This window comes from Rhineura floridana, chromosome 6, assembly GCF_030035675.1.
Source record: "Rhineura floridana isolate rRhiFlo1 chromosome 6, rRhiFlo1.hap2, whole genome shotgun sequence".
Taxonomy (NCBI): Eukaryota; Metazoa; Chordata; class Lepidosauria; order Squamata; family Rhineuridae; genus Rhineura; species Rhineura floridana.
The window spans coordinates 33,843,880-33,862,359 of NC_084485.1; the positions used below are offsets into that span (position 1 = coordinate 33,843,880).

The following is an 18,480-nucleotide window of genomic DNA, read 5'->3' on the forward strand; positions in this document are numbered from 1 at the left end:
GCATGCAGTGCATTCCTGCCCCTTAGGTGCACGGGCTTTTTTTGCCTGATGAAAATTGTACCAGTATTCTGGCATCAGTGCAGATAACAGCAGCATTTCCCACACACACCCGACAATACAACTAAAATAATTTAAAAAGTCAGATCCTAAAGGGAGAGGGCTTGCATGGTAACAGGATGAGATCTTAGACCTCCTACACAGTGGGGAACAGTGTGCATGTGTATAATGGGTGAGGGACAAAAACAAGCTATGTGAAAGACAGTTGTGCAAAATGCTGGTATAGCCGCTGAAAAAACTGTTCCTTAACGCAAAAGGTACTGCAGTGTGAAAGGAATATTCAAACTCGGGACAGAAGTACTACCTTTTTAATCTGTAATGCAATCAGCCACATGTGTAAAAGCAGCCAGAACCTTACAAAATTGTAATTGTATTTGCATTATTCATTTATACAGTAGCCCCATAGAACCCAAGAGATTGGTGCAACAGCATGCCTTACTTTCAAAGGAATAATCAGGAGACACTTTAAGCCATGCTGGGTCTAATTTGGCCTGCAGGCAGGAGGTTCCCCACTAGGATCAGGGCCTGCACAAAAATGAACAACCCAACTTAAAGAAGGCAAATGCAACAGAAGCAGTTTTGCAGTTATTCTCCCTAATTTGAGTCCCTGGTTCTGGATATTACTGCACTCACATTTTTATTGCAGTCACAATGCATTATGGGTTGTATTGATGCTGTGCACTGGCCATTGTAACATATGTATTTAATTTTATAGTGCATTAGAGGGCATGGTACTTTACAGAGTACAAGAGGCCAGGTTCCTGCCCTGAGGAACTTACAATCTAGAAGTTGACATAGGAAACAACAAAGGAAGGAGAGGAAAACAGAGCAGAGTAAAAGGGAAGCAATATGTCATTTTTTCAGTTGCATGTACTTAACCTCAGTGATGTAGTTATCCAGGCTCCCAGGGGGTCTTAGACCCCTTACTTTTGGGGAAACTGGGTCCTAGCAGGGTCCCTATGTTTTCCATGTCCTTTCTTGGTGATTGGAGCCAGAGTGAAAGGAGGCAAATCAGCTGAGAAGCTAACATACTTCCCTTAGTATGGCAATCAAGAAGGCTCAGCAAAGGGAGCAAGTGGGGGGAGGGTTGGCAAGCGAAAGCGAGCAGGGGGCAGAACCCTCCCAATATATCATTGCTGAAAAAGTACAGAGCATTACAGTCCACTACCTTAAATCAGAAGAAAAATGAGATGCACAGATACTAAACACTTGTAAAAATTAAAATTATTTTAAAACCAATGTTTATGCTTGCTGTATCACTTTCAAAACACCAAACATCATCTGCAGCTAGGTACAGTTTGTTCTCAATTACTCCAAAATAGAAGGGAATGCTTTTGGTGTTTTTTAAAAAAAACATTTCATCCAGAAGATCTACTCCAGTACAGTTCTGTCCCAGGCATCTTGTTTCCACTGTCATCTTTTCAGCTGTCCCTTTATGCTACAAAATCTTCTCTTGCATAGGCTGCATTGTTTTTGTTTTTCTCCCCAATTCCTTGCTGCGCTGTTGCCTTCCTGGGAACAGGAGATACAAGCAGGGCAAAGATGAGGCAGAAAAATAGATATGTTGCCTTAGCAACCCTTCTTTAAAACAATATCCCTTCATGGAACCTAGATTCCAAGGTGGCAGGCTCCCTGTGAATAGTGAAGCCAATTCCTAACTTCAGCATCTAGCAGAACAACCTTACCTCTGCCATGTGAGATGAGGCAGTGAAGAAACCGGTTGATTTTATAATCAGCTCCGTAACTCATAAATTCATCAAAAAACCACTTCCCAAAGGACCAATCACTAGAGCTTGGAAGTACAATCTGATGAGCATTCTCATGTACTTTAATCAGAAATCTCTGCACACCTTTAATCTCTCTGCACAATGAATTTTGGATTAACTTTCATCAGTGTGTGAGTATGTTACAATGTATATGTCCTATGAATATTTGCTAGCTTTGCAAATGCGGGTGCTATAAAATAGTGAAAAATTTACAGGTAAATAGTTGTCACTAAAATGCTGGAGAATAGTTGTCACCTTGCTCAAACAAGGTAGACCAGTGCACAGGTTGGAAATCTTGAGCACAGGGGAGAAACTGGTTTGATTCATAGTTTGTTCTAAACCTGCCTAATTCAAACTTCCCAAATCAATATGTGAATCCAAATGTAGCCATGCTTGAACATTCCGAAGTTCTTTAACCAAAACTTTTTGTAGGGAAAAAAAATGCATATATAAGGAAAAAGTGCACCAAAATGCATAGTGAAAACAACATCCAAAATGTGTATTAAAGAAAATTGCTAGCAAAAATACTGATACTAGGCAAAGTGGCATACAAAAATGCATATATTAAGAGAAATGCTCACAACAAAACATATATTCATGCAGACTTAAAAAGAATTCTGCAAACTGATGCAGACACTGTCTGCAGACACACTAGCTGCTTCAAAAGCAGTCAGACCGTTTTATCCGGCTTTGGCTTAAAATGCATCTAAAACGCATTTGCCCACGGCTGGACACATCTGCCTTCCCCATTGCTGATCTCAGACCTTTTAGGACCACACACAGTGAAGCGTTGGGCCAATCACTGTCTCTGTTCAACCTATAGCAAAGTGTTTTCATTGGATGCACCAAGGAGTTGCAACAAGTTGTTATCTTCATCATCATCATTTATTACCCACCCTTCACCCAGAGGTCCCAGGGTTGGTTACAACAATTTTGAAACATGACATTAAAAACAATTTAAAAACAATCTAAAATCACCAAATGGTGGAGGGCGCTAAAAATACATACCTCGGGTATCAAAGGCCAGAGTAAAGAGGTTATCTTCAGCATTCACCTAAAACTATACAGCGAAGTTTCCAGACCCACCTCAGTGGGGAGTTCCACAACTTAGGGGCTGCCACAGAGAATGCCCTCTCTCAGGCCACCCACCTGAGCTTCCAAGAGTGGCAGAACCACCAAAAGGACCCCCTCTGCTGATCTCAACACCCAAGAGGGTCTGTAAAAAAGGAGTTGGTCTTTCAGATATTTGGGACCTAAGTTGTTTAGGGCTTTCAGTGCTAGCATGAGCACCTTAAAATGAGTCTGGAATATAACTGGCAGTGATAACCAATGTAGCTGTTTTAAAACAGGGATTATATAAGGTCTAAAGGGAACCCTTATGAGAGAGAGACTCTGTCATTAGGCAAGGGCTATTTCCACCTGCCTTGCCCCACCCTCCAGCCCAGGAAGCCTTCAAAAGGGAGCTTCCTTCAGGAGGACTATGAGAAGAGAGAGTCTGTCATCAGGGGAGAGCTATTTCCACCTTCGTTGCCGCACCCTCCAGCCTGGGAAGTCTTCAAAAGCAGCTTCTTTCAGAAGACTTTCTGGCCCTTTGGGTTGAGTTATGGGGGTCAGCGGGATGGAAAAGATTTTTGTATCAGCTTGGGGGTTAGTTTTTAAATATTTTGCTTTGGCTTTGTTGTTGAGGTTTATGCTCATTTATATTTTGATGTATGTTTTTTTCTTTAATGTAGTGATTATATTTTTTGTTATGTATTGTTGTGCTACAGCATTTGGACTGTTTGTGTGAACCGCTTTGAGCACATATGTATTTGTGAAAAATGTGGTATATAAATAAATTGAATAATAACACCAGCTGCTATTCTGGCTCCTACATTTTGGACCAGTTGAAGTTTCTGAGTTGTCTTCAAGGGCAGCCTCACATAGAGCGCATTGCAATAATCCAATCTGGAGTTGATCTAACAAAATAGTTTTGATTTCTGTGTGAAACTTATTTCATGGAGAAATGCACCGGAGCTGCATTTCTCCAGGTTTTGGAGTAAAAAGGGTTAGAGTTTGACTAGTGTCGTATGTCTTTGACCTCAGAAAACAGAGCTGGAAACACTGAAGCTATCACAACTGCAAGTGTTTCTCTACTCTTATTCAGAAGTCCTTGACTGAAATTGCTACTTTGCATTCTATTCAAGTACCCCTCTTTGCAAGAAAACCTACTTGAAGTTACCACCTAGCCAACTTTGAGCTGGCCTAATAAGATTTATCAATTGTTCCTGTTGGTTTAACATCTGCTTAAGTCAGGCTAGCTACACATTGGCATATATATATCAATTTCATCTATACTTCCTCCCCAGTCTTTCTCTGACGTTTTGAAATGGCTTGGTCATTGATGGGAGTCAGATTATTTCCCCTATTTCTGATGTCCATGCTGTGGGTGCCATTGATTATGTAGCCAAAATGGCCACCCACACACAAGAAGAAGCTATAGGCAGGACTGGGGAAATTGGAAGGTTTGAAGAAGTAGAACAACAATACCTTTAGCAACATCAAACAGCAAAATCCAATATAGTTCAGTGAAATCTGATCATGCGCAGTGGACACAGAATGCTGACTGGCTGTTGAGGTGGGGAGGACAGAAGATCCGAGGGCAGGAAGAATGAAATAGACTGGTGGAATTCTGAAGAGGGTGTGGCACCATTTGGGGTGGGGGGCACAGCAGAAGGGGAAGTTCTGTTGCGCTTGCAGAAGTTGTTCCATTCGCAAAATAATTTAGTTGAATTCAACCCTATTTCTATTCCAGCATTCCAGATGTCTGCAAGTGTATGTTTGTTGTTCACCTCTTCCTCTTGAATTGCCCTGGGACCTGGTGGTGAAGCTCGGTGTGTGTGTAAGAAAATGATGATGACGATGTCAGAATGCAGAGAAGATGGTGATTATTGCCTGTTTGAGGAAATGGTGACCTTTCATCTGGACGACAGCTCCCTACCAATTTTCCATTCCCTTAAGAACAGCAGTAAGAAAAAGGCTTTTATGACATCAGCAGCCTCTTCCCAATTTGCATGTTTGAATATTATGAGCTCTAGATTATAAGATAGACCATGACACAGATGTTACGCATTCTCATCATTTCATTATTTCCAATTTATGCAACAGCCTGACAAGCAAATCAATTGAAATCAAAATCTCTTGTGACATGATCCCAGAAAAGCAAAGCACTTTTCTTTGTTGATTTCAGTGGGAGAGATTTTAGCATATAATGAAATCGTCCTATCAAATCTGGATAGGACAGTTTCATTACACAGTATGCTAAAACCTCTCCCACTGACTGGCTGGATTGCATCTTGATTTTTGGCTTGCAGCCTTCACCTTGTCAGTTTCTGTGGAACCAGGCTAGTTAAATTTAAACTTAAAAGGCACAGTGTTAGTGACAAACCATTTCCCCCACCCCATCTAAAAACCTACATGTGGTAATGTAAGCAAATGTTTTTATTATTGCACATAATCCAGTAGAACAACTAATGGAAACTCCTGGACAATATTATACAAATTGTCATACACTTTTTATTTTAAAAATTTGTGATTAAGGTGTGTTGGTGGTGGTGATGCACTTTTCATTTTGTAAGACCTGAAAAAAATTAACAGAATCCTAATTTTGAAGGCATGCGAAGTTGAGGTAAACTGTTCCTGCTCACCCTGGGGAACCCCCCCCACAAGGCTTGTGCATACATTTGCCCTGATCCAGTGGTTCCTTGAGGACACAGGTGCTATGGTGCACATATGCAGCTCCCCAACCAGCAAGACCTTTCCATTCACTTTAAAGGAAGGGGTAGCTCATGCTGGCATGTGTAGATGTTCCTTCCACTGATGTGAACAGAAAGGTTCATCATGTGTTCACCAGAGCTCATGTAGGCCTGGATGTGAGTTTGTTTTTTAACCTGTCATGTCAAACTCATCTTTGGAACAATGAGGGCTAGAAAATTATCTTTTAAAAACGCTGAAGGCTGAGGTTTTTGGGACTCGAGAAAGATGTGCCAGGAAACACGAAAGTGCTTGGGAGCTACACATGACCCCTTCTTGCTCTACTGAATTACTTACTGTTACTTCTTGGAGGTAGGTTTGCAGCTACCTGCATGTAAACACAGCAGTTACTACACATTGTAGTGACCAAGGGATAACAATGATTCTGCACACTAAATGGAGGCTTGGACTTCTGTCTGAACCACAGTCATCATTACATGCTGAATGGCAAACTGCACGTGAAAGTAATGAGTTTCAAAAGCAACCTGTGATTTGGCATGGAGTTAAGGGGATATATATATACACAACACACCACTGGATGCATATAAGGGGAAATATATATATATATATAAACACATCTGTGGATGCATTATATATATGCGCCCTCTCGATCCCGGTCCACACATGCCACATAAAGCAAATCTACTTACTTCTCTCATTATGTTGTTAAGGAACAAAGCACAAGAATGAGACAGCACATCATATTTGTATGAATCAGGGTTGGGTGGGAACAATCTCAGCACTTTTCAAAAGGATCCAATTTTGTGCTTCATGATAAATAAAGGCCACTGAGGTCTCTCAAAGAAAATCATACATAGTTATAAAGCAGTTTGCACACTGAAATTGGACACCTGGCGACTGGAGAGCCAGGAAACAGGCTGTCAAATTTCAAAAGCAAGTAACAGCCTATTTGTTACAAATACGTTTAGAAGAAGAAGAAAAAGTAATAATAATACCCAGGGCTGACTAAATTGCTCTCATCCCATGTTCAGTGGGTGTTCCTCAAGCACACTTACACATTTTGCTGAGGAGAGTTCCAGCACATGGGCTGCTGGGCAAAGATAATGTATCCCTCTTCACCCAATTTACAGTATAATTCGATTAAAATATAAAAAGAAAGGGGAAAAGGCACAGAATAGCATCACTCCTGCTTTCCAATTTCATTTTCAGCAACTCATGTATTCTAAGTAATCTGATCTGAAAAACACTACCCTTATATCTACCTACTATACATCTGCTGCACCATATTTATAAGCCTTTCACCATTTGGCATTTACAACTGGACTCTCTCCTTTTTAAACCAGCTAATGTTCCAGTTCCTTTCTTCCACTTTCTCATTTTAACCACCTTCTGCCTAAAGGAGTGTCAGTATACATTTAAAATTCACAGTCAGTTTTAAATAAGGCACATTTAAAGCTTTTGAAATTGACTCAAAAGTCCAAACATTGTTCGAAAAGGAGAGGAGGAAAAACATCCAAACACATTTAGGGTTGATCCACGCATTATTTTTTTTAGGGTTTTGCATATGCCAGGTCACATGTGCATCTGAATACCCAGAGAAAAGCATATTATAGAAAGTGGATCTCACTGCTAGTCTAACTTCACTCCCAGCTATAAGAGGATGCCAACAAGGCACTGCTTAATTTTAAAATGAGCATTGACAACATCTAGTAGTACTTTGTAGGCCATATTCAAAATGCAGCCTCTAGTTGGAAAGTTTCTTAAACTCTCAAAAAATATTCAGTCAATCAAATTGCTACTTGGCAGAATTGCAAGGGATCCACTTCTGGGGATTGCTTATAATCGGATATTTAAACATCCTTAAACTGTAATTCATGGATGTTTTCATTTTCCCCGCTGTGGATTCACTTACATCCTAGACTGGGATTCACTATCTAAAGAAATGGTTTTTGCCTGCTCTAGAATCTGGACGTCTACACAGAATTATTTAGAGTTATGTAGCAGCAGGGAACACAGCCTAACCTTTCCTAACACTGGATTCATAACAATCTTGGTTTGGGTGGGAGACGTTATATCCACAGCTTGAAAATTATTCCTGGCTGTTCAATAATTGAGAAATATGATGTTCTTCAAGAGATTTATAATAATCTCCAGGTGAAGCCTGGAATTTTCATGGTTGAATTTGAAGAGACTGCTTGGTTTGTGTTTCCACAATTACCAAAGAATCCTTGTTTCTTCAAACAGCAGCACAGTAGTTTCACTTTCAACACAGTTTTGAACCTTTAAGGCAATTCTCATTCATAACAAAAGGAAGAATGAGGAGGGCTTGCAAAGTTCAAGGCTTCTTCCTGCTGGGCAGAGGAAATTGCCCATGAATAGGGCTAAACAGTTCTTGAGAAGCATTCTATGGAAGTTCATGATCACAATGCAATCAATGGAGTTCAAAACCCCTCCCCTCTTTAGATGGTTCTGAATGGATGGTGTAATACCTCTGATAAGGCATAGATGTCAGCAGAAACTTCTGTGAAGGGAGAAGTCAGAGAGAAAAAATTAGGGAGGAGGAGCAATGGTAACATAAGGCATAATTATTGGTTTAAGATAATGTTGAATATGTCACACTTAAAAAGCTTGCAGTGTGAGAAGGTATCAGGATGGGTGAACTCTCCATTTTTTAAAATAAGGGATTTAAGGTCACTACAGCGAATATTAATCACTATTGAATCATTGCAATGCATTTTATGTGGGGCTGCCAATGAAAATGGTCCAGGAGATGCAGCTAGAACAGAATGCAACCACTGGTTGTTGAGCAGAGTGATGAAATGGGAATATGTAACATCAATCCTGAAAGTGCTGCACTGGCTTCCTATGAGCTACCAGGCCCAATTCAAGGTGCTAATGTTAGTATTTAAACTCCTAGACAATTTGGGGCTCAAGTATTTGCAGAAGCACCTTCCCCATTACCAGTCAACTGGTCTTTTAGGTCTGCAAGGGAGGCCCTGGTCATGCTCCTATGAATAAGCCTAGTCCATTTGACAGGAAAGTGGGCTAGGGCCCTCTCTGTGGTGGCCCCGATTATGGAACTCCCTCCTTATAGAACTGCATCTGTCCCCCACACTGCCATCTTGTTGCCATCAGTTAAAAATACGCTTGTTTGTCCAAGCCTTCAGGTAAAGGTAAGTGGGGTGGATGTTGCATTACCTCTGCTTGAGATTTTTTTTGTTTTAATAATAATAATAATAATAATTTAATTTGTGGGTCGCCTATCTGGCCAATGGCCACTTTAACACACTTTTTATATGAATGTCTTAATTGTTTTATTCTGTTACTATTTAATATATGCCATCCCGAGCTTCTTTGTGCAGGGTAAAAAAAAATGTAACAAATAAATACATGCATACCTATGCATTTGCACATATCCCATGACTAGACCAGGGGACAAACTTATCCCAATATCTCTCTCCCTCACCTTTCTCTCTCCTTCACATTCTTGCCTATTTCTGCCCATTTCATAATTTGGCAGTGGCAGCAACCATCATGTAGCGAAGGGGAGAGTGAACTTCCCTCTTCTCGATCATGCACCCTGAAGAACATCCTGACAACACTAGGATGTGCAGAGGCCCCACTCCACTGAAGGAGAGGGATTGCATGAATAGGAGCTTCTGGGGAGGACTGCCACTTGCTAGTTTTTGGAGGGATGGCAGAGGATGGAAGTCAGCAGCCTCCATCACCAGCCTATGAACTTTAGCCTTAGTCTCTCTTGCTCACAAATTTTACCCTCTCTCATCCATCTCAGCCGCCCTGAGTGCCCTATTATAGAAGGGTGGGATAGAAATATTTTAAATAAATAAATAATCTTCATTTCTCATTTATCTCCCCTTCCTTCCAGACACATGCTTCCCCCACCTTGAAAGGTACCTCATACTAGAACTTCCTGTGGCAAGGCTCCAACTGCCTTACCTGTGCCACCTAGAAATTGGTACAAACCTCACTAGCTGACTCAACACCCGGTCAGGTTTAAAAACTGGCTGATGGGAAGAGGTTAAACATCTCCCTCTCATACCTCCCTGACTCCAAACTACACCCCCACACTCACACAAACATCTTAAGTGGCTTTTCTTCAACAAGAATAACTGTTTTGTATGGGGGGGGGTTACACCCATCTACACAGGGATGTAGTTGTCCGGGATTGCAAAGGGTCACAGACCCCTTACATTTTTGGGAGCATGGTCCCAACCAGGTCCCTATGTATGAGCCAGTCGTCATGAAAGGGGAACATGTTAGCCACCAAGAAGAGTGGCTTCTCTTAGAGCCAATCAGAATGAAAGGTTAATCAGCCACTGAGAAGTCTCTTCTCAGCAGCTAACACACAGCCTTCCCTTTCATGCTGATTGGCTCCTATAGATGTCTGTTGTAGTGGACTGTGGAGCCAGAGGCACCATGGAGAGCAAGGGAAACAAGGGAAAGTGGGAAAGGGGATATTGCTGTGAGGGGCCATGGTGTGACTATAACAGAGGGACCTTTTATGTCTGAATTTGCCACTACACTACTGCATCTCCATTTAGTTCTGCACAGAGAGGCTGCAATCCTATCTGCATAGGTCTGTAAATGGGAAATTAGTGTGTGTGTGTGTGTGTGTGTGTTAATGGGAAATTAGTGTGTGTGTGTGTGTGTGTGTGTGTGTGTTAATGGGAAATTTGTGTGTGTGTGTGTGTGTGTGTGTGTGTGTGTGTGTGTGTGTGTGTGTGTGTGTGTGTGTGTGTGTGTGTGTGTGTGTGTGGTTTGAGGCAGGCCCTATTTCACCAACATTGGATCTCTCTGAGAGATAGATACACACACACACACACACACACACACATGGTGGCAGTGGTGGTATGATGGTAGCACAAAGGTCAAGGAGGCATAAAGTTACTCATGCTCTGATTTTGTATATATGAGTGTAGTTATGTAAGCATGCTGATCCTCTGGCTCCAACATCCATTCTGCAGCTCCCCTGCTTCTTGTAAATTTTTATTCAAGATCTGAGAGTTGGGTCATATCTGCAAATTATATATATGAGAGAGCGAGCGAGCGAGAGAGAGCGAGAGAGCGAGACCGAGTGAGAGAGTGAGTGAGTGAGTGAGTGAGAGAGAGAGAGAGAGAGAGAGAGAGAGAGAGAGAGAGAGAGAGAGAGAGAGAGAGAGAGAGAGAGATGGAGGGTGGGTATGGAGAAAAAGTAGATAGCCTGTTGTGATTCTGTATACACACTCTCTTTGGAGCCAGCCCCCATTGAACTACTTCTGAATAAACACGCACAGAATGAGAAAGTAAGAACAGGAAACAATAGTGGTGCACTGATGTGTAACCAGATAACTAGGGTGTTCATTTATAAACAGGTTCCAAAGCAAAGCCTTCATTTTCCAAAATGTCAAAATGACAGGGCACTCTGAGCCATTGCATTTGTCACCCTTACCTTGTCTTTGCATCTCATCATGTCAGAAAATGTACAAATAAGATGGAGAGGCCAATGTTCAATAAGATGACCATGCAAATGATGACTGTGTTAGGTCCCTTAGGGAAAAGAACAACAACAAGAATATAGTATTATCCACTGTGATTTAAAAGACACAGATGGAAACTTCCTCAAAAGCCTGGCTCAAACAAGCAAAAAAACAACAACCCAGGCTTAATTTTTGTTAGACACACACAGTCTGCATAAAACTAAACTATAATGCATACTCTTCCCACCCCCACCCCCCTGGTGCAGCTCCAAAGAGCAGCTTGAAAGCTTTGGCTTCCATGTTAGATTAACTGCAATTGGTGATATCTAACCTGGACAAAGTGTCGTTAATCGTATTTTTAAAATATATTAAATTTATCAAATATACAAAATATCTTGTAATACCAATATATAATATACAATAAAATACTATTCTATATATTATACTGTATCAAATATTATTATAACATTTAATACACAATTTTATTATTTATTGCCATCATTAGCCATGAGTCTCCACATGCCATCTTCCAAAATATTACAATCTTCCTTATAATTTCATTTCAGCAGTGAGAAGGCATCAAATATTTCCATTTCAAACTTTTCTTTCATAAATGTTGTAAAAGGGGAGGGATTTTTCAACACTATCCTTTTTCTGACTTCCTTCCCTCAATTTTAACACTTCTGTTAATTTAGATATCATTGTAATGTACTGTTTTTTCTTGTAGTATAGGAATTGTGGGCGTATGCCATTTTGCAGCTAGTAATATTCTTGTTTGTATGTCTATTGTTGTATAACTTAGAAGTATTAACAAAGGGTTTAAATGTTATGAATAACCAATCATAGTTTTGCTTTTTTATATATATAAGTGGTTAGTTTTAACCAAGGTTAGTAGAAAAACAAGGCAACTTCAAATAATGGATTATGAAGCTGGTTTGTTTTCACTAACCATATTTAGGATTAAACATCATTTAGGTGTTAGACATAATAATAGACCTGTAGTTAATTTAAGAAGCTACTGATCCCTTCCTCATGGCCGTACCAGAGGAAGAGAAGAGAGGGCAGAGGCCCCACTATGGCTTGTTCTTATAACAGTAAACTATAGTTTAGTGTTACGTAGAAATCGGGCTAATATTTACAGTGAATTGATTCACTGATATATCAGATTAACAGCATAATCCTTTAAATGTCTACTCAGAACCAAGTCCCTTTGAGATAAATAGGGTTTACTCACCAGTAATTGGGGATGAGTCTACTCAGAATTGGGGACTATCTAAAATTCAGTTTAATACATTTCTAAAACCTGCTTTGACCAATTGGAAATTTCAAATTAAATGCCAGTTCTCAAATTATTTGATCTGAGCCAGATATATAGAAAGTCTGTTCTCTGGAATTTGTCCTGATCAAACAATTTGAGGCTGACAACTAGATGGTTCATTACAATGCAATTTTTACAGGTGTATTTGGTAGTAAAAAAAAAATTCAATATGCAGCTGATCCCGTGCATCGTTATGCAAAGTAAGCCCAATTATCTCCATGATATGACAGCCAGTAGATTTGAAGAAATATATATCAAAATGTGTTTTGTATCAGGTACCAGAACAAATTCCTAGAGCAAGAGTAGCTAACCTGTGGCCCTCCAAATATTGCTGCACTACTACTCCCATCATCCCTATCCCTTGACCATGCTGGCTGGAACTGATGGGAGTTGCATTCCAACAACATTTGGCGGGCCACAGGTTAGCCACCCTTGACATAGAGTAGACGGCAGGTACTAATGAAACCAGTAACCCAAAATTCTGCTTTTCCCACATGGTTTTATTATATTCCCAGCCAAAGCTACCTCACCAGGACCAGCCTGGAGATGTCCTTTTATGAAGGGCACACCTTACCTGGCATTCATTGTCCCACTGATAGCATGTATTTCTTCCTGGAGATGACCAAATGTTGAAACAGTTCACTAACAATGACTAAGTACTAAATTTCCAAAGTACTTTGCACAGTAGAACAAGACATTACAAGCTACTCCATCAGGTGGAAGTGTGCCCTTTCTTTCATAGCAAGTTATTTCAGCTGCAGTCCTATATTCGCCTTCACAATGAACTCTATAGAGCTTCTGAGTAGACATGGATTGGATTATGCTCTTAAGGATTCAATATATCTTTCTAAAAAGTGTGCAAGGAAAAAGAGAATTTCTGTGGTTGATTGGCACAAGATGTGGTGATGGCTGACAGCTGTAAACGAGGATTAGACTATTCCATGAAAGTGGATAATAGCTCTGTCAATGGCTATTAGGCACAATGGCTAAACAGAACAGAGTCTGTGGACCACTGAACACCAGTTGCTGGGGAATGAAAAGCCCCATTACCATCATGTTCTGCTTGGCCACTGCGTTACAGAATGCAGGACAAGATGGTTGCAGTATGCTGGACAGGATGTTTTGCTCTGACCTAGCAGGGCTATGATGATGATGATTTTCATATATTTATTTCCTTTTAGTTGTATATATGTGGTCTGAGAATTGGCAGAGGAAGATTTAAGAGAACAGAGTGTATGAACTTTGTTTTGGGGAGCAGGGTAGCAGCAGTGACAAGAAAATGTTAGTGGATGGAAAGAATTAGTAATTTTTAGCTTGATCTCCTTTGTTTCCTGAAGCCGTGGAAACTTAACACTTAGGTGAGAACCCAAGCCCTCTGAAGATTCTAGCGGATGAAATTGCTCTAAATTGCCCTGAGGCCACAGGATAGGGAGGGCTATATGTGGGGTTTGGAAGAAGGGCTACATTTGCTTTCCCTCCATCACCACTCCGAAATATTTGTACATGCCACTCTCGTCCCACCGTATTTGGGGTAATGTTCACTTTGATGCCTGGAGCAGGCTCTCAGACTTTCCCAAATCTTTCTTCTTGGAAAGTTACACCTGTTGAATATCTGCCTCACCTACAGCTCTTAAGACACAGGAACCTGTGCAGAGAAAATATGGTAACCATACTTCTCACCTGCAAATGTGCAAGATCACTGTGCTGTAATATTTTAAACTGTGTTTTTAAATGGTTTTATTTGTAATTGTATTTTGGAATATTTTAACTGTTTTTAGTTTGTTTCTTCTTTGTGTTAAATTGTTTTATGTTTGCTCCTCTGGGAGGAAGGCCAGGATATAAATTCAATCAATTATAGTAATAATAATAATAGCCTGAGGCATTTTTCTAGTCTACATAGTGGCAACAGGGTTGCCAACTTTTTTTAAAAAAAACTGGCTCTACTGCTGTGAGTTTAGCAGTAGGGTGATATGCAAAAACAAGCACACCAGAAAACTGATGAATGCTACACCCCTATGACCTTAGGAGTAAATCCGCTTCTAAGTATACATGCTGAAGGTCAGGCTAGAAGCTGCTTTCCACACCATGCCCTGAAGAGTTTTATCTCTTTAATGTCTGTTGTGTCAGGCTGTTGTTAAAGGCACAGAAGCAGGTCTAGTAGAAAAAGTGGGGAATCCTAAGACTGCAATCCAATATACCAGCGTCTCTCAACGGGCCCTCCACTAGCAGAGTTGGACTCCAGCTCTGATAAGTCCCAGCCAGCAAGGCCAATACTAAGGAATTATGGGAGCTGTAGTCCAAGAAGATCTGGAGGCCACCAGGTTGGGAAGGTTGCAATATACACTTTCTTGGGAGCAACTCCTATTGCACTCAGCAGGGTTTACTTCCTCCCTCTAGGATGCACACCTTAATGTGGTGAGGGGGTTTGAGAGTATCGAAGAAGCTGAAAGCAATGCCGTCAGGAGTCTAGACCAAGAGACTAGACTCCTAGCAGGGGCACCCAAGGAGGAATGGTCAAAGCTGAGACACCAGACTAAGAGGCATCCAGACTCAGAGGAAGGCAATGGTAAACCACCTCTGAATACCTTTTACCTTGAAAGCCCTATGAATAGACTATCCAAAATGCAACAAGAGATAGTGCTGGAAGGTGATTCCCCCAGGTCAGATGGCACTCAGCGAGTTACTGAGGAAGAACAACTGACAAGTACGAGTAGCGCTGTGACTAATGACACAACTGGATCAAAGCCAAAAGGAAGCCCAGAGGCTGAAGCACACAGATGCAAAAGGAGACTCCAGAGTTGTACAACGTACACAATAGGAACATGGAATGTGAGAACCACGAACCAGGGAAAGTTAGAAATTGTCAAGAAAGAAATGGAATGTATCAACATTACAATACTTGGCGTGAGTGAATTAAAATGGTCAGGAATGGGGCACTTTCAATCAGGCAACTACAAAATATTTTATGCAGGAAATGAGAAATTAAGAAGAAATGGGGTTGCTCGAATAGTGAGAAGTGATGTAGCAAAAGTAATTAGGAGCTATAACGCAAGGTCTGACGAGTGATATCAATGAGACTTAACAGGAACGTATCAACATAACCATCATCCAAGTCTATGCTCCAGTGGGAAACACAGAAGAAGAGGAAATGGAGAGATTTTACGCAGAAGTACGGGAAGAAATTGATCGCACACCAAAACAAGTTGCTCTGATAATCATGGGGAATTGGAATGCAAACGTAGGAAGCAAGGAAGAACTAGAACTTAAGGGAAAATGGGGCCTAGGAGATAGAAATGAAGCAGGAGAGAGACTTACTGAATTCTGTGAAGCCAATAATTTGTTTCTTGCAAACACATTTTTCGAGCAACTGAAAAGATGACTACATGTGGACTTCACCAAATGGTCAATATAGGAATCAAATCGATTATATAATTGGTAGCAGAAGATAGAGAAGTTCCATACTTTCTGCAAAAACAAGACCAGGAGCAGACTGTGGTACAGATCATGAACTGGTCGTATCGAAAATCAGAGTAAAGGTAGCGAAGAAGAACAAAGCAATCATAACGCCAAAATACAATTTAAATAACATCCCAGAATAATATTAACATCAAATAAGGAACAGATTTGAGGTTTTAAACCTAGCTGATAGAGAAGTAAAAGGAGTGGAGTCAGAGACATTACAGTAGAGCCCCGCTTTACAGCGATTCGCTTCACAGTGATTCGCTAATACAGCGGTCTCAATTAGATGCAATTAGACTAAAGCCCCACTCATACGGTGCTTGTTCCGCTTTTACGGAGCTTTTCTGGCATCGTGCGCCATTCTATTCAATGAGTTCCGCTTTACAGCGGGAGTCCAGAACGTAACCCATCGTATGAGTGGGGCCCTACTGTATCAGGGAAGAATGCAAAAAGACAATACCTCTAGTTAAAAAGAGAGAAAGACCTCAATGGATGACTGACGAAAAATGGTTAAAGATAGAAGGAAAACAAAAGCAAAAGGAGAGAGAAACAGACGAAATCCTAAATGCAATAATACAGGGACAAAGGGAACTACTACAATAATTATTGTACAGAAATAGAAGAGGATAATTTAAAAGGAAGAACAAGAGCCCTATTCCAAAAGATTAGAGAAATTAAAGGGAAATTTAAACGAAGAGTAGGGATGTTGAATAATCAACAGGGAAACACACTGACTCACCAAGACAAAATTAAAGGAAGATGGAAGCAATACACTGAAGAATTATATAAAAGAGATGCAAGGATGACAGATTAATTCACGGAGGAAGAGTATGAAGAAACAGAAATTTTAGAATGTGAGGTGAAAGCTGCTCTTAAAATACTTGGAGGAAATAAATCACCAGGAATAGATGGCATACCAATAGAGTTGCTACAAGTTACTGAAACTGAATCAGTCCAAATTGTGACAAAAATTTGTCAACAAATATGGAATTATGGATACTAAGCCTGTTCTGCAGTCCAGGAATGCTCACGCTAGCAGTAAGTCAATAAAGTTAACATTATAAACGAAACGCTACATGCATTTTAATGTGCTAGTGGTACTGGAAATATAAATAGCAAATAGATATATATATATATATAAAATAAGAAGACCCTGCTGGATCAGGCCAATGGCCCATCTAGTCCAACTTTCTGTTCTCCCAGTGGCCAACCAGATGCCTATGGGAAGCCCGCAAGCAGGATTTGAGTACAACAGCACTCCCCCTACTTGTGCTTCCTAGCAACTTGCATTCAGAGGCATACTACCTCTAACAGTGAAGGCAATTTAAATACAATTTAAATAACATCCCAGAAGCATATAAAGATCAAATAAGGAACAGGTTTGAGGCTTTAAACTTAGTTGACAGAGAACCAGAAGAACTATGGAATGAAGCCAGAGACATTATCAGAGAAGAATGCAAAAAGACAATACCTCTAGTTAAAGAGAGAGAAAGACCCCAATGGATGACTGAAGAAACTCTTCAAATGGTTAAAGAGAGAAGGAAAGCAAAAGCAAAAGGAGATAGAAACACAGTCAGAACCCCAAATGCAACAATACAGCGACTAGTACGTAGGGACAAAGAGAACTATTACAATAGTTACTGTATAGAAATAGAAGAGGACAACAAAAAGGGTAGAACAAGAGCCCTGTTCCAAAAGATTAGAGAAATGAAAGGGAAATTTAAACCAAGAGTAGGGATGTTGAATAATCAACAGGGGAACACACTGACTGACCAAGATGAAATAAAAGGAAGATGGAAGCAATACACTGAAGAACTCTATAAAAGAGATGCAAGGATGAAAGATTCATTCACGGAGGAACCATATGATGAAGAACCAGAAATTTTAGAATGCGAGGTGAAAGCAGCTCTTAAAATACTTGGAAGAAACAAATCACCAGGAACCGATGGCATACCAATAGAGTTGCTACAAGCTACTGAGACTGAATCAGTCCAAATTTTGACAAAAATCTGTCAAGAAATATGGAAAACTAAACAATGGCCCACAGACTGGAAGCGTTCCATATACATCCCAATTCCAAAGAAAGGGGATACCAGGGAATGCAGTAATTATCAAACTATTGCCTTAATATCTCATGCAAGTAAAGTAATGCTTAAGATTCTGCAACAAATGCTCTTGCCATATATGGAGCGAGAAATGCCAGACATCCAAGCTGGATTTAGAAAGTGAAGAGGTACCAGAGATCATATCGCAAACATACATTGGATAATGGAACGGACCAAGGAATTTCAGAAGAAAACCACCCTGTGCTTTATAGATTACAGCAAAGCCTTTGACTGTGTAGATCATGAAAAACTATGGAATGCTTGAAAAGAAATGGGGGTGCCACAGCATCTGATTGTCTTGATGCGCAACCTATACTCTGCACAAGAGGCTACTGTAAGGACAGAATATGGAGAAATCAATTGGTTCCCCATCGGAAAGGGTGTGAGACAGGGGTGTATTTTATCACCCTATTTATTTAATCTATATGCAGAACATATCATACGGATAGCAGGATTGGACTAAGAAGAAGGAGGTGTGAAAACTGGAGGGAGAAACATCAAGGAGAAATATCAATAATTTAAGGTACACAGATGATACCATACTA

General features: G+C 40.4%; 1 protein-coding gene across 3 annotated transcripts in view; it reads right to left on the reverse strand.

Annotated features, from left to right (window-relative positions):
* Positions 1–394: 394 nt before the first annotated feature.
* The window catches only part of JPH2 (junctophilin 2), a 126,591-nt gene continuing 108,505 nt past the window's right edge, over positions 395–18,480 (reverse strand). The window contains exons 5-7 of one of the 3 annotated variants that reach the window (XR_009763409.1): positions 11,026–11,123; positions 2,832–8,097; positions 395–1,569 (exon numbers count right to left, since the gene is read on the reverse strand). Coding sequence is in view for 2 of the 3 variants with exons in the window: in XM_061631400.1 (XP_061487384.1) it covers positions 11,043–11,123 (81 nt within the window). In the remaining variant the exon portion in view is untranslated. Of the gene's footprint in view, positions 1,570–2,374; positions 8,098–11,025; positions 11,124–18,480 lie in introns of those variants that run through there. The other 2 variants (XM_061631400.1, XM_061631399.1) reach the window with 2 other exon arrangements.